Source organism: Stegodyphus dumicola, chromosome 2 (assembly GCF_044657685.1).
Source record: "Stegodyphus dumicola isolate Sdum_Otavi_A_Nest chromosome 2, ASM4465768v1".
In the NCBI taxonomy this organism is placed as follows: domain Eukaryota; kingdom Metazoa; phylum Arthropoda; class Arachnida; order Araneae; family Eresidae; genus Stegodyphus; species Stegodyphus dumicola.
The window spans coordinates 691,348-707,711 of NC_140769.1; the positions used below are offsets into that span (position 1 = coordinate 691,348).

The 16,364-nt window shown below is 32.1% G+C and overlaps 1 protein-coding gene across 2 annotated transcripts; it reads right to left on the reverse strand.

Moving 5' to 3' along the window:
• Window positions 1-406: 406 nt before the first annotated feature.
• On the reverse strand, window positions 407-16,323 carry Mzt1 (Mitotic spindle organizing protein 1). 2 transcript variants are annotated; one of them, XM_035353496.2, is made up of 2 exons: window positions 16,021-16,323; window positions 407-1,684 (listed from the first exon to the last, which is right to left on the reverse strand). In XM_035353496.2, exons 1-2 carry the CDS (start codon window positions 16,232-16,234, stop codon window positions 1,662-1,664), a joined length of 237 nt encoding a protein of 78 aa, XP_035209387.1. In that variant the 5' UTR covers window positions 16,235-16,323; the 3' UTR covers window positions 407-1,661. The 2 variants fall into 2 exon arrangements, with proteins under 2 accessions (XP_035209387.1, XP_085666509.1); XM_085810383.1 differs by having other exon boundaries at window positions 407-1,630; window positions 16,021-16,317.
• Window positions 16,324-16,364: the final 41 nt, after the last annotated feature.

A 16,364-nucleotide genomic window follows, 5' to 3' on the forward strand; every position in this document is an offset into this window, starting at 1 on the left:
TCTTGTCCTCCACTCAAGGTTTCTAGGTATAATGAAGCAGAGGCATTTAGTGTTTTAATTCTCATTCAAGTTTTGAGGAATTTTAGGTTTCAGAGCTAAACCCTTGGCTGGTTAGAGGGTTAAATGTTTTAGTTCTAACTTTTAAGTATGTGTTTGCTTATTTTATAATTTTATGAAGTAATATAAATGTAAGAGAAGCTACTCATGCTGTAATTTCTATAGGCATTATTTCTAACTACTTTGTAGTTAGAGTTTACTGATATAGTTTCTAGCTCCCCCCCCCATTTTAATCATAAGCTTATTCTTAAACAAGATTCTAATTTAGAATGGAATCTAAGTCTAGATTTAACATACTGTTTTAAATAAGAGAAGATTTGCAGAAAGAAATTCTAATGAACTGTTAAAATATAGCAAAAAGCAATTTATTTTAGTAGGCATAACAGACATTGAAAAAGTAAACAACTAAATCATGTAATTATCCCAGAGGATGTAATATTTATCTGTTGTTACTCAATGTAAAATAGAATTTTAGAATTACAAGCTATTATTATTACAATAATGCAGAACATTTTCATTAGTTGCACTACTCAAAACTGAACAATTCTTCTAAGTAAATAAAAAACAGAAATCTACTCATAGTTATCTTTTTCATGTCCAGTTCTATAACTCAAATGTACAAATAGAATATAACCATTATAAAAATCAAGCCACAAGACAGTTTTAATTTGAAAGAATCATGCAGATACAGCAAATCTCCAATAGTCAGCTCTGGATAATGATCTATATTTCACTACAAGACATGTAGTTATAAAGTAAAAATACTTCAATATGTGTAAAATGTTAAACAAAAACAATATAAATATTAATGTTTAATGTAATTTAAATGAACATACACATCTCACATACACATCTTACAGAAAAACATATTATAAAACATATTACATATTACAAATGCTTTAAAAGCAAAATATTATTTCATGCTCAACCGAAGTAATAATCAGCATCTTATTCCTGTGAGACCCTAGGCAGATACAGTATTATAAGTCTAAAAAAAGGTTAAAAATTAATAATTCAGAAAGGTAATTAAATGATTTCATAAAACAGTAGACAATAATTTGTTTACAAAATTGATTTCACAAAGTATAGCAATTTTACTAAATTTTCTATGTGATAATGATTCTTTCTCTAAAAAATCGCACAGAACTATTAATGTCGTATCTTTTTACTTAATTATATTAGTCTGAAACAATACACAATATAATAAAAATTGAAGAGATAAGCATTTCTTGATATGATTCTGGTAACAAAACTACTCTTAAGAAAATAAAAGGTAATGCAAGAGTTTAAATATCATGCCATAAATAACATTAATGTTTTCATTAAAAAATGAAACAAACAGAATTCCATACACATTTTTAATTCAATGAAACAAACAGAACTCCATGTACATTTTTAATTCAATCTCCTTTAGAGTTCCCTTGAAGAATTAAAAAATCTTGATATACATGTAATAAATGATACAACAATACTATTAATCCTTGTGTGTATATATTCACAGATGTCTGTAGAGTTCAGTTTGCTTTCTATGGCTTGTACTCAGAATCTGATGGATTTCATTGTTCGCTTCATGCTTCAGTTAAAAAAGAAAAAAAAAAAAAAGTTTAAAAAGAATAAAAAAATTTTACTGCAATAAATAGAAATAAAATAAGAGTTACTTAATGTGATCCCATTTATTATTTTAATAACAATAAGAAAAACATGCTCTTCAAAATAGCAATGGAATTTAAAGAATTTAATATAAATATAGCCAGAAACATATAAATAGATATTTTCCGCACTTTTTTATTAAAAAAGAAGAAAAATTGTTTACATCTGTCTTTAATGCAAAAGTTCATTTATAAAATATTTGTAAGAGAATATTCCAATGTAAAATTTTATATTAACCTTTAACTGCTATGAGCGGGTCTGAGAGACCGCTGGGGATTTTCTAACCGTCATTTCCACCACTAAAAATGGAGAATGGTCTCTGTACTTTCTTCTACCTTCCCAAACCCATCCCAGAAGGTCACATATTCAGTTTCACACTTCTAGCTCTATTATGGTTTCAGTTACAATGTTTTTTACTTTTAAGTTGTTTGGGAGACCGCTCACAGCAGATGCATACCGTTTTAGTGGCCAATAGACGTTATTTATCGAATGCTTGTTTTTCGTAACAGTGATAAATATGTCTTCAAATTTTACAAGAAAACATCCAGTATATCTCACTCAAAAAGAAATTGAATGTCTTGCAATAACATTTTTGATGTAGAATATTCTGATTCTGAAGAATCATGTAGACAGAGAAAGCAAAAGTGAATCTGAGATTTCTGTGGTTATATATCATAATTTTTCTAATGACTATGAACAAATTTTTATGGAAAAAAGCACTTCAAATGGTGTAAAAAAGGACCAAAATCGGGCAGTACAAAAACCAAAGCATGACATAATAATTCAGCTCCCTAGTCTGGAACATCCTGCAAAAATAGGCCCTAAAGCAGAGCCCGAAGATACTTGGAATTTATCTTCATACATACTGTTACAGTCATATCTGATGTAACAAAACTGAAAGGAGAAAAAAAATATGCTTTCAATAGCTAATCAACTTATTAAACCACATCTGAAAGTTGGGATAACTTCTACTTTTTTCGAAGGAAACTGAAGATACCAATTAGAAGAATCCTTGGACAGAAGAAAATTAAGAGAATGGATTTATCAAATCAAGCAGAAAAATTAGAAGAAAGAAAAACATGCAGTCTGTGCCCACCTTGTAAGAAGAGAAAAACAGCATACAGTACAAAGTCTTTAATCCAGACCTCAAAGCTACAAACTTTCTGCGCATTCGTCATGCTTGCGCATATGCGTTTATGCATGCATGTTTAATGCATAACGGACAGTATAAGCTAGGCTAAAATTATCTATTTCAGTTAATGTTGCAGATTGCGTTGTTCCTTAATCTTCTAATTGGATCCGCTGCCAAAGGATCTACAAAGCAAAAGCATGTTTCGATGTCCATCAAACAAAAAGTGGAATTGCTGCAAAAAATGGATAAAGGCATGAAGAAAGTGACACAGAGGTTAGTGAAAACGAAAAAATTTCGATTGACAAGTTAGTAGGTATTCTCAGCACAGCAATTACAGGACTTGAACAGCAAAACTTTAGAGAAAGTTTTAGCACATAAAACGAAACAACTTACATTGAAAGAAATGTTTAATAAAGTAAACAAATAAATATTAAGCTTTTTTTAAAAAAAAATTTTGATACCCTTTAGATCATAATTGCTCTTTATTTCATAAACTATGGTTTCATATTTTTAATTTTATAATTTCTGCATGCCATCTTACCAGATTTAAAATGATGATCTATAATCCAGAAAAACCCCTGATTAAAGACTTTGTACTGTATAATGCTTGGAATGCAAGGTACCAGTGTGTCTTCAGTGCTCTCAAAAACTGTGTTTTGACTATGTATCATCTTATGATTTGTATACTAGCCTATTATTAATTTATAATTAAACATTCTGTTCAATTTAACAAATCCTAAAAAAGAAAAGTATAAAAGACGTCAGAAGATATATAGGGGTATGCATAACTCAAACTGGGAACAAATTCTAAGAAAAGTATTGGAAGACCTTTGGACCAAGGCATTATTGTTACGGAGTACCTTTGCAACTTAATGCAATAACCTCCACATCATCGTTAATATAAAAAGAATTGGCTGAGAGAAAAGCATAAGCTTAGAAAAACGAACGAAAGCCGATGGGCTTATTCTCCATTACAGACAAAGAGACATTTACCTGTATTGAGCCACACTGCGCGAGGTGCAAGCCCCCGCGAAGACCTTTGGTGTTGTCATCGAGACCAAAAGTGATACTTTCTGCACGTTTAGATAGAAAAGACCATGTTATAGGTAAAAGACCAAACCAAATACGATGATAATTAAAAATATGCAAGGTAAGACCTCTTATGCTTTGTACAAAATGCGATGCAACACTTTATGTGAAATGTTTTCCACTATATCATACTTAAATATTACGAATTTGCTCAATAAAAATGTTAACTAAGTTTAGATCAGTAAAATAAGATTTTTTTTTTTCTTTTGAATCTTTAGCTGCTTTTAATTTTGCAAAAAATTCGTATTTTTTCAGCAAAAATTTGTCATTTTTTAAACATAAAATCCGATATGCGGAGCTGATATGAGAACTTGGACGAAAAAAGGTGTTTCTGATAGACTTGTGTGGGTTTGCAGTAAAATTGTAGCTAATAAAGTATGTGGGTGTCAGCGGAGTTTAAGGTTTGGATCTTGGTTTTCGTGTAGCAAGTTAATGTTGGAGGAAGTTTTTATTGTTACTTTCGAAATTTTGAATCGCAGGAAGGCATGTGATATAGCAAAATCGTGGAAGTTTTCTTCACAGACGTTGTGTGACTGGCGAAATTTTATTAACGAATGTATTTTGGACTTTGTATGCTCTGTATCTGAGAAGATAGAGGGGAAAGATATTTCTGCTTTTAAAAGAAGCTTTCATTATGGTAAGTGCATTTTATTTCATTATTTTTATTTTGTAGAATGTTATATTCATTGTTTTTTGTATGAATTTCCGTTTTTATTGTTTTTTGAATTGCCTGAAATTTATTTTAGTTTATTTTCTTGATTTGTTTTTAGTGTAGATTGTGCAATTCGTAGATGTTGTTTAAAGTTGAAACAGAAAGCTGTGTACATGGTATTCTTTGAAATTTATTGTTGTTAATTTATTAAAGTGAGGTGTGCGTAGTTCGTAGATTCATTCGTTGCCTACAGTGTGCCATTCGTAGATGTTTTTTTTTTAAGTTAAAACATGTCGCTGTGTACATGGATACTTATCAAATATTTTTGGTTAGAAACTTTACGTTTTTGCTATCTAAATTTTTTGTTTTTGTTTCCGATTTTTAGCGTAACTCGTGTGTCCAAAACGTAGTTTTCGCATGTGCGAAAACCATGTTTTTGGAGACATTTTAGGCTTAAAGTTTGAAATGTAGACAAAAAATTTAGATAGTAATATGGCAGCAAGAAGTTTCTCGCCGAAAATATTTGGCGACTTGAGGGCGCATATCAGAGTAGTTCCTAAAGTTCTTTCAACAATGAATTCTATTGATCCTGCTATTCAGTTCACTTTTGAGCTTGAGACTTGCAATTCTCTTCCGTTTCTCGACATTCTGGTCACACGTAACACATCCAACTTCAGTACTACGGTTTACTGTAAACCTTCATCGGTTTGCTTTCCACCACACTTTAAATCATGTCATCCGACTAAACAAAAGTTAGCTTCATTTTATTCCTATGTTTTCCATGCTCTTCAAGTTTGCTCCTCCAAACTATCCCTTGAGGAAGAACTAAATTATTTAAAAGCAATAGCTATTGACAGGGACTTTTCACCCAACATTATTAATCAAGCAGTTAAAAAATTCTCATCTCAACACACTAAAAGGCACACTCTTGTTTTAGATTATAAAAATTCTGTTGTCATTCCCTTCTTTCCATCAATTAGCTATAAAGTTGCACATATTTTGCAGAAATTTAACTTTCGGGTTGTTTATTCTTCCATCAATAAAATTCCGTGTTCCATACTCAAGGACGCCATTCTGGATATGAATTCCTGGGATATTTTTAGGATTCCTTGCCAGTGTGGTTTAATTTACATTGGCCAAACTAAGAGAGCCTTAAAATTTCGCGTTGAGGAACATGAGGCATATGTTAAAAAAAGGAAACACAGAAGTCTTCTGTTGCTCAACATTGTTGGTCCAAAAATCACACTTTCAATTTTTCTGCTGCTAAAATTATTCAAAAAACATCTTCCATTGGAGAACTAGATTTTCTAGAGGCATTTCACATTCATAAAAATCTTTCTGTTCTAGTTAACGATCCTAATTCCAATCCAAATTTGCCTTCGGCTTTTAGAGAAATTATGTTTTAGTTCTGGTTTCGCCAACAGATGGCGCCACTTGCTTATTCTTGTCCAGGCTTTCTTATCTTATCTAATCATTATTTCCTATCTTGTTCATTTGTGGTTTTGCAGCTGAGGATGGTGGTTCGGTAAAACCATCGAAACTAGTCCTGTGAAAAATTTGTAAATGTAACTCTGATTTTTGTTGTTTGACTTCTGAATTAGTATTTATCTGGCGTGTTATTGTGTCTTAATTATAATTCAGTTATTTTATAGAATAGCTAGGTGTTTCATGAAAATAACTAGCCATGCCAGTTAAAGTGTCTGATAGATTAATAATATCACACTTTATGTAGTTATTCTATAAATTAACTAATGATAGATAACTGAAGTGAAAAATTAATAATCTGATATTAAATGAGTTCACGGTTTATAAATTACAATAAATAGTTGGCCTCTCGAGAAATATATTTTATGTATTGATTGATTAATTGATAAATAATAAAGAAAAAAATGAATATATAATATACAGTCAAAAGTCGTTAATTCGGACACCCATAATCCGGACCTCAAAGCTAAAAACTTTCTGCGCATGCGCCGCGTTGGCACATACGCACAGGCGTTTTACGCGTGCGCGTAAGACCTTGACTACTGCGCATATGCGTGTGTGCGCAACTGCAGAATACATTTTCGCCTGCGCGTTTAATGTATAACGGACGGTGTAAGCTAAAATTATCTAATAATCTATTTCAGTTAATGTTAATGATTGCGTTGTTCCTTAATCTTCGAATTGGATCCCGCTTATTATTTTTTGCAGACTGTAAGAGCAATTTTATAAAAGTAAACTTGAACTTTCGATTATGTCAAATAGAATTTCTGATGCTGGAACTTCCAAAGGATTTACAAAACGAAAGTATGTTTCGATGTCCAACAAATAAAAAGTGGAATTGCTACAAAAAATGGATAAAGACATGAAGAATGTGACAGAGAGGTTAGTGAAAACAAAAAAATTTCGATTGACAAGTTAGTCGGTATTCTCGGCACAGCAATTAACGGGACTTGAACAGCGGAACTTTGTAACTGAACAAGAAATTATGTCTGTTTATAGAATTAAAGAGAAAGTATTATCACATAAAATGAAACAACTTAAACAACTTACATTGAAAAAAATGTTTAATAAAGTAAACAAATAAATATTAAGCTTTTTTTTTTTTTTTGTAAAATTTGATACCCTTTAGATCATAATTGTTCTTTATTTCATAAATTACGGTTTCATAGTTTTAATTTTAGAATTTCTGCATGCCATCTTACGAGATTTAAACTGATGATCTATAATCCGGAATCGCCAAAGTCCCGACGAGTCCGGATTAACGACTTTTGACTGTATTAGGCTTTCTTATCTTATCTAATCATTATTTCTTATCTTGTTCATTTGCTGTTTTGCAGCTGAGGATGGTGGTTCGGTTAAACTATCGAAACTAGTCCTGTGAAAATTTTGTAAATATAACGCTGATTTTTGTTGTTTGACTTCTGAATTATACTGTGATATTCAGACATATGCACCCCTCGGACTTCCAGGTGCTTAATGAGAGATATCTAGTTCTCAGCGACAGAATGGACAGCAGACCTTTGAAAGAAAGGTGCAGCGGAAACCCCCCAGTGTGGTTTCCGGACATAACGGACTAATTATTATCTTTCCAGGTTTTTAACAAAACGAGGAGAGAGCTTTCGGTAATAAGCTTTTGATGCTATAAACGAGTGAAAGCAGAAGCATTTTAGCGTAGCGCCGCGTGAGCGGCCTTTGTATGATTGAAATGATTAAATTATTTTAATATTTATTCAAGAATTCCTTATTAAATTTTAAAATAAATATTTTAAAAGACAACCGGTCTTTTCTTTCACCCAAAATGGGTGTTCTAACGTTACAATACGTTTTAACAGTAACACATATAGAAAAAACTGCAGCACAGCTGAAAAAAACAAATTTGCACCAAAGTCCTTTTAGAAATTCTGCGCGGAACTTATGGGATTGCCATACGCAAGGGCATAGCTGTTAGGCATTGCCATACACAGAGGTACAGGATAGCTTCTTTGCCCCTGGGAGAGGGGCGAAGGAGGGAGAGCACTCAGACAACACAATTTTGTGTGAAACATTATATATATTTCATAGGGCAGCAAAGCAGGTGAAGAATAACAGGATTCTGAATGGTCATAAAGAAATAAACTAAGAGGATTGTGAGTTTTACAATATATAAAATATTTAAAGAAATTCTCATAATATTTCCACAGTTGTAGAGACATTAGGATTTTTTAAAAGCAGGGGACTTGAAAAATTAGCAATGCCCTCACTGGGAATTGAACAACGGACTTCTAGATACGTGCCGAGCGTGCAAACCACTACAGCACCAAGGCACGCACACTAAGAAGGCGGGAGAAATACCTTATATACTCCCTCTTTCAAAGGGCAACTGGGGTTTTAGGGGACACAACTGCCGAATCTTGGTGGTGAAAAATCTTCACCACCTCTTAGTTCATGCACCACTGTAGAGACATTAGTTATTTTTGCAGTAGGAGATACGAAAAATGAGCAATGCCGTCACTGGGACTTGAAACACGGACCTCTCAAATATACGTCGAGCGTGCTGACGAAGGTATACTAAAAATGCGGGAGAAATATCTTATACAGTTACCTATTCCTGTTATATCTTTTTTACTCCATCAAAACTTTGAAATGAAAAATACAAATATGAAATAAGTTAATACAATTGCTATTAATACGGAAAATTTCCCTTTTAAGCAAGAAACATTTCAGAGTTCTACATCTGTTGTTGCTCAGGAAAAAAAGATAGAGACACTAATCACAGTGGCTATAGAGTCATACTAAAATGGAAATGTAATAATGCCATGATGATCAATGATCATCACACGTTTGTGAGCATGGTAGTATATTAATTTCAGACCAATAATTATCATCATCATGACAAAGCAATTCGTTTACTAGAGCAGAAACATCTTTATCGTTAGTGTCATGATTTTTCAAGAGCATCGATAAAGAATCTTATGCTTCTTTTATAGGTCTAATAATGTTACCGCCGCTAGAATCGGCCTCAAACCTCAAGATGTATAGCTGGAAAAGGTAAGCTTAATTTTTATTACTTACATTTACATTACATACATTTGTTAAAATTTCTGATGTATGTAATACATTACATACATTTGTTAAAATTTCTGAATTGATTAATACAGATTTTGATTGATTTAAATATAAATCACAATCAAAGTAATTGTCATTAGATGTAAGTATATTATATGTGGTTAAGCACATAGTTGAAATCAGCATGCCATTTTGAAATTTTTCTTCATTATTGTGGGAACTATAACTAAGATTATGCAAGAGCGCCACCTAGATTAGGGTGTGGTCAGATGAGATGAGACGTGAACGATAGTGAGGACAGACGTGTCCAAAATGTTTTGACGATTATTCTTTTTACTTTTTTTTTTCTAATGTAAATAAATAAATCCTAGTTTAACTTCATGAGTTGTAGTTATGTTTATTATCAATCCTTCCCCCGATTTTGGTGCCAGAAGTGGTTTGTTTCCGATTCTGCGCCCATAGTTGGATTGTGCCATTTGGATTACTATGTGGGAACTGTAACTGTAACTAAGATTATGTAATAGCGCCATCTAAATTTGGATGCGGTCAGATGAGATGAGACGTGAACAATAGTGAGGACAGACGTATCCAAAATGTTTTGACGATTATTCTTTTTACTTTTCTTTTCATTCTAATGTAAATAAATAAATCCTAGTTTAAATTCACAAGTTGTAGTTATGCTTATCATCAATCCTTCCCCATATTATGTTAGTTTAATATAAATATGAATAAACATGATTTTCTATTATTTATCACAAACAATTTTTTTTTCCTTAAAAAACTACCCTTTTTTTTACTATTAATGTGGTTCATGGTTCAGATGATCACAACTTTAAATTTTGGCTTCCTTTTTGCTCTACATTTTGTTTTAGGCAAGATATGAATTAATATGTTTTTCTATTATTTATTGCTCATTCACGGCTTATTACAAATTCTTAATTTTGTGATAAAACACTTTGCCCTTTTTTTGCCAATGTTTTAAAAATGCATGATACATAGCATGGAAATTCTTAATATTGTTGATCTCATAATATACATAGTTATTAACTTGGCTCTATATGTGCCCTAATTTCACCAAATGTGGCGATATGTGTCCTGCGATGGTTTTTGGTGCAATAGCGTGTTGTATGGCAACCCTGCAACAAAAATCTTTTACTGGAGTGCTCGTTGGTTCGCATCGTGTGTGTTTTGAAATGGCCTATGTTAGACGTGGTGGCAAGATTTTGGTCGCGTATTTTAGATCGTGCGGAAAGTAAATTTAGTATGAAAAGGTACGATGTTGGAGTTGTTAACGAGTTTTTTTGTGGGAAAAGTAAATTTAGTATTAAAAGGTACGATATTGGAGTTATTAACGAGTCTTTGTTCACGGGTGTGTTTGTGAGGTTTGAAGTGTACTTTTGGAATTTCTGTGGGACTTTTAAAAGAGTCCGAAATGCTGAGCTGCTATGAGAACTCGGACGAAGAAGGGTGTTTCTGATAGTTCTTGTGAGGATTTGCAGTCAAATGGTTGCTGGTGAAGTATGTGGCTGTCAGCAGAGTTTAAGAATAAGTGTAGTAAGTTAAATTTGAAGGAAGTTTTTATGGTTACTTTCAAAATTTTGAATATCAGAAAGACATGTGATATAGCAAAATCGTGGCACTTTTGTTCAGACATTGTGTGACTGGCGAAATTTTATTCAGGAATGTATTATGGCAAGTGCATTTTATGTTACTGTTTTTATTTTGTAGAATGTTATGTTGTGTTTTTACTATGAATTTTTTTATTGTTGTTTTTTTTCAATTGTTTGTAATTTAGTTTAGTTTATTTGTGCGCAATTCGTAGATTTCTTTTTAATTTTAAACAGAATGTTGTGTACATGGTATTCTTTGAAATTTATTGTTAATTTATTAAAGCAAGCTGTGCGTAGTTCGTAGATGCCTTCGCTGCCTATATTGTGCAATTTGTAGATGTTTTTTCAAGTTAAAACATATTGCTGTGTACATGGATTGTTGTCAAATATTTTTAATTAGAAACTTTACGTTTTTGCTATTTAAATTTTTTGGTTTTGTTTCAGATTTTTAGCTTAAATTGTGTGTTCAAAACGTGGGTTTTGTATAGCAAAAAAATGCATTTTTGGAGACATTTTAGGCTTAAAGTTTGAAATGTAGACAAAAAATTTAGACAGTAATATGGCACTGTGGAGTTTCTAGCCAAAAAAATATTTGCCGAGAAATTTGGTGACCTGAGAGCACATATAAGAGTAGTTACATTAACTTTAAAATACAGTTTAAAATCCTTTATCATTGTTTAAATGATCCTTTATCCTTGAACTTTTGTTTTAGACACGAGTTCTCTGCATGTTTACAGGTTTAATTTAAAATCACAATTTGATCAGTTAGCAATTTTTTAAAATGTGTGGAACTTACCAATTTGGAGAAATGGAGATTTTTCAAAAATGGCCTATAATCTCCAATTTTAACTAAATTTCATATAAACCAAAACCAAATTCCATTAAGAAAATTCAATGAAACGTTAGATTCTAAAAATATTTTGATACGAAACTTAAAATGGAAGGCACTTTAATTTTTAAAATAACACAATTCAGTAATAATAAAAATCAATTATAACACACCAAATTAAAAATATGGTATTTATTATTAAAAATATTGTGCCATATGATGCTTACGGTCGGCTCTAGTGTAGAATTGGGTGCCCCTTTGATTAGCGACAATTTTTTTTAAAAATTTTGGCGATGAAACCTCACTTCTGGTTACTATGTATACATGGACACATCGATCAGTACAGTTTATGGTTGATCTTTGGATTATGGTAACTTAGCGATTTTTTGGCGACCAACTCTGCTACAGCAACCCTCTATTTTTTTTTCGCCGCCATTTTGTCTTCACGAAGTAAAGACATGTTTCTTTTCTTTTCATTTACTCAACACTTTTTCCAACAATCTACTAGCTGAATTACACTTATGCTAGAAATTTTATCTAACAAAACTGCTTAATCATGACAAATATTAACTGCAAAATTGAGAAAAAGTGCACAATCCCAAACTCCTTGAGCGTTTTTCAGAATAGCACATACACATAAACCATTTACACGTCGACTTATTTTTACTTAAAAAAAATCCCAGAATTGCACAAAAATGACATTGCCCACACTCTTAACTTTATCCATCTACACTGCTATTTTCTCATAAATTACAAAAATTTGCACGAAAATGCAAAAAAAATTTGTGAATCTTTAAACTCGGTAAAAAGCACATATATGAAATTACCTGATCGTGAAAAAGTATATACCCTTTCCAAGGATGAACATTTCCACGTATAAAATAAATAAAATATCCAAACTTTTACCTCTAAATTATCTATTATATTATAAACGTCACCAACGAATTCATATCTCAAACATTCCAAATGGTTACAAATACTTAGTGTCAAATATTTAAATTATTTCCATGCAGGTTGTCTTCCACTGAAACGTATACCAAATTCTACAAACATATAATTCACAAAATAACTATCATTTAATTAAAATATAATTAAATTCAAAAACACTACTTAAAATATAAATAAGCACATACATTAAATTAATAAAAATTAGCTTACAATCCTAATTACTTTAATCTAAATCATTGCTAATAACAATTTTCCAATAATACCATATTACTTTATTTACTCCTTACATTTAGAACAATGCATAAAAATAATATCCTCAAATAATTAAAAATACTAACTTACCTAATCTTCTTTAGAATCTTGATTACGTGGCGGATAAACTTTAATAAACTCCAGGATCTTTAAAATCATACTTATAGTTCACAGCAAGGTACCAGGTAAAATAAATAATTTAATAAAACATCTTTACTTTTATCTCGCACAACCTTAAAAAAACACTTATTACTACCCCTTTCAATCCCACTAAATACCCATTTCGAATTCATTTTAGTTAGGGCCATGGGATCCAAAAATTAACCAACACTGTTTCACACAACACAGAATAAAGCTAAATACAAAATTTCCAGATTTTTTCCAGATTTCCCCCCTTTTCCGATTAAAGAACTGTAATTTGTCCATTAATGTCACATGACATATCTCATGATCTCTCATTTCCCTCACACAAAATAATGCGTAATCGGAACTGAGTACTTCTCACATTATTACCAAAGTCCTAGGTAGTAACCTTTATCGCCTCCAAAATGTCGCCAAACTACCAGTTACCATATTCCAAAGATCAGCCCAGTTTATTAGTTTGTACAATTCTTTGACTTCTTATTTTGGTTTTGTGTAGTGGCCACCTTGAAATTGTGCCTTCCTGGCACCAATCTTGGTGTCAAAAAAAAAAAAAAAAAAAAAAAAAACAAGGGGCACTTAATTGTAAACTTTTACCACATCAACATCTCCCCACAAACTACACCAAGTACCAAACTAAGTATATATTCTAAGCACAGTTCTAATTGAGACCTAAAATTATAGACATTGCTCCCTTTTCTACTAATATACCTTTGGTGATAAAATGAACCGTTTACTTTCACTAGATAAGTGATACACAAAGGTACAACTCTGATATACGCCCTAATTTCACCAACGTGGCGATATGTGTTCTGCGCTGGTTTTTGGCGTGATTGCGTGTTGTATGGCAACCCTGTTGACGTTGAAAAATCTTTCGCTGGAGTTCGTTGGTTCCCGTCATGCTTTGTGTCTGAGAAGCTAAGGGGGAAAGATTTAATGGTGAAAGTTGTTGAATTGAAGTTCAGCATAAGGAAATATTGTCGTGGCCATCCTGTTGAGGTGCAATGGGTATTTGCAGGTGTGGAAAGAAGGTATGGGAGATTATTTTTAGTGGCTGTGCGCGATAGAAGTAGGGATTTGTGATTATTTGTTATTTTATTTAGTTGTGAACTATAGTATGAATTTTCTGGATAGTGTGTCTGGCTGTCATATAAATACGATAGTGATTACGTGGCGGTATGTTAAAGGCGGTATGAAATTGGTATTTCTGTTGTTTGAAAAAGCATTAATGGTAAGTGCATTTTATTTTATTCTTGTTCTTATTTTGTAGAATGTTATGTTCAATGTTTTTTTTAGTATGAATTTCTGTCGTTATTGTTTTTTTTTAATTGTTTGAAACTTATTTTAGTTATTTTGTTGATTAGTGCGTACCGTCTAAATTGTGCAATTCGTAGATACAGTCAAAAGTCGTTGATACGGACACCCATAATTCGGAATGATCTATAATCCAGACATCAAAACTAAAAACTTTCTGCGCATGCGCCGCGTTGACACATGCGCAGAGGCGTTCACGCGTGCGTGTAAGACCTTTTACGACTGCGCATATGAGTGTGCGCAAGTGCAGAATACGTTTTAGCGTGCGCATTTTAGGTATAATGGACGTATAAGCTAAAATTATCTAATTATCTATTTCAGTTAATGTTGATGATTGCGTTGTTCCTTAATTTTCGAATTGCATCCGGCTTATTATTTTTTGCAGACTGTAAGAGCAATTTTATAAAGGTAAGCTTAAACTTTCGATTATATCAAATAGAATTTCCGATATATATTTGTTAATATGTAAAGGATCTAAAGCGAAAGTATGTTTTGAAATCCGAAATCTGTTTATCAATTTCACGCTGCTCGGCGGCGGGCGCGTAATGAATTGGAAGTTGATTTGTCAGCACTATCCTTATCTTCAGCGCAGATGTTTTTATTTTATTTGGCTTATAATTCCTAACCAAATGTAGTATTTCATCTCGATATGCTCCGTCTTTGATATGATTTAAAACAAGTTCCTCGTCATTATAATTCGCTTCCGATAGCGAAGAAACGTGACAGAGGTTATTGAAAACAAAAAAATTTCGATTGACAAATTAGTCGGTGTTCTTGACACAGCAATTATAGGACTTGAACGGCGGAACTTTGTAACTGAACAAGAAATTATGTCTGTTTAATAGAATTAAAGAGAAAGTATTATCACATGAAACGAAGCAAAACTTAAACAACTTACATTGAAAGAAATGTTTAATAAAGTAAACAAATAAATATTAAGCTTTTTCTTTTTGCAAATTTTGATACCCTTTAGATCATAATTGTTCTTTATTTCATAAATTACGGTTTCATATTTTTAATTTTAGAATTTCTGCATGCCATCTTACGAGATTTAAACTGATGATCTATAATCCGGAATCGCCGAAGTCCCGACGAGTCCGGATTAACGACTTTTGACTGTATTTTTAAAGTTGAACAGAACGCTGTGTACATGGTATTCCTTGAAATTTATTGTTGTTATGTTAATTTATTAAAGCGAGGTGTGTGTAGTTCGTTGCCTAGATGCCCCATTCGTAGATGTAGTTCGTTGCCCATTCGTAGATGTTTTTTTTAAGTTAAAACATATCACTGTGTACATAGACTCTTGTCAAATAATTTTGGTTAGAAACTTCACGGTTTTGTTATCTAAATTTTTTGTTTTTGTTTCGGATTTTTAGCTTAAATTGTGTGTTCAAAACGTATCTTTTGCATTCACGAAAACCGTGTTTTTGGAGACATTTTAGGCTTAAAGTTCGAAATGTAGACAAAAAATTTAGATAGCAATATGGCAGCGTAGAGTTTCTCGCGAGAAATTTGGCGACCTGAGGGCGCATATCTGAGTAGTTCCTACACAAATATAGCACTCAGTTCTGACATAAATCAACAGAAATAAATTATTTACACAAATCTTTATAACTCACTTTTCCTATGAACTAAAATGTTACAAGAATATTGCTTACATAATTTTTTTTTTCTTCAAATCAGAACAAAATATAAAGCAAGTAACAAGATGATTGCTAAGGTATACAAGAAACACAACTTCTACAAAAAATACATTAAATCTGAAAAATATCTGCACTTTACCGAACAGGTAATAACTAAGGTCATAAATAGTTACCTTCATTGGATTTCAAAGCAGCAGATTCTCGAGAAAGATCTCTAACAATAGAAGCCAAGGCTTCAGGATTAGCACCATCTTCACACAGTCTTACGCAGATAGCCAATGTTTCATCATCTAATCCAGTTTTCATTAATTTCGCCATTTCTTGCAGAAGTCCAAACACTTCTTTGGCTTCCATCACGCCGCTTGAACTTCGATCTGTATCAGCCATTTTAGCATTTAAATAGCATTTAGCATTTAAATACGCGCATTTCCAAGAATGTCGTCAGTCATAAATTGGCGGCAAAACAGTTAAAGGCCCTATGCGTACTTTTTTTTTTTTTTTTTTTCTTGTCAAGGTT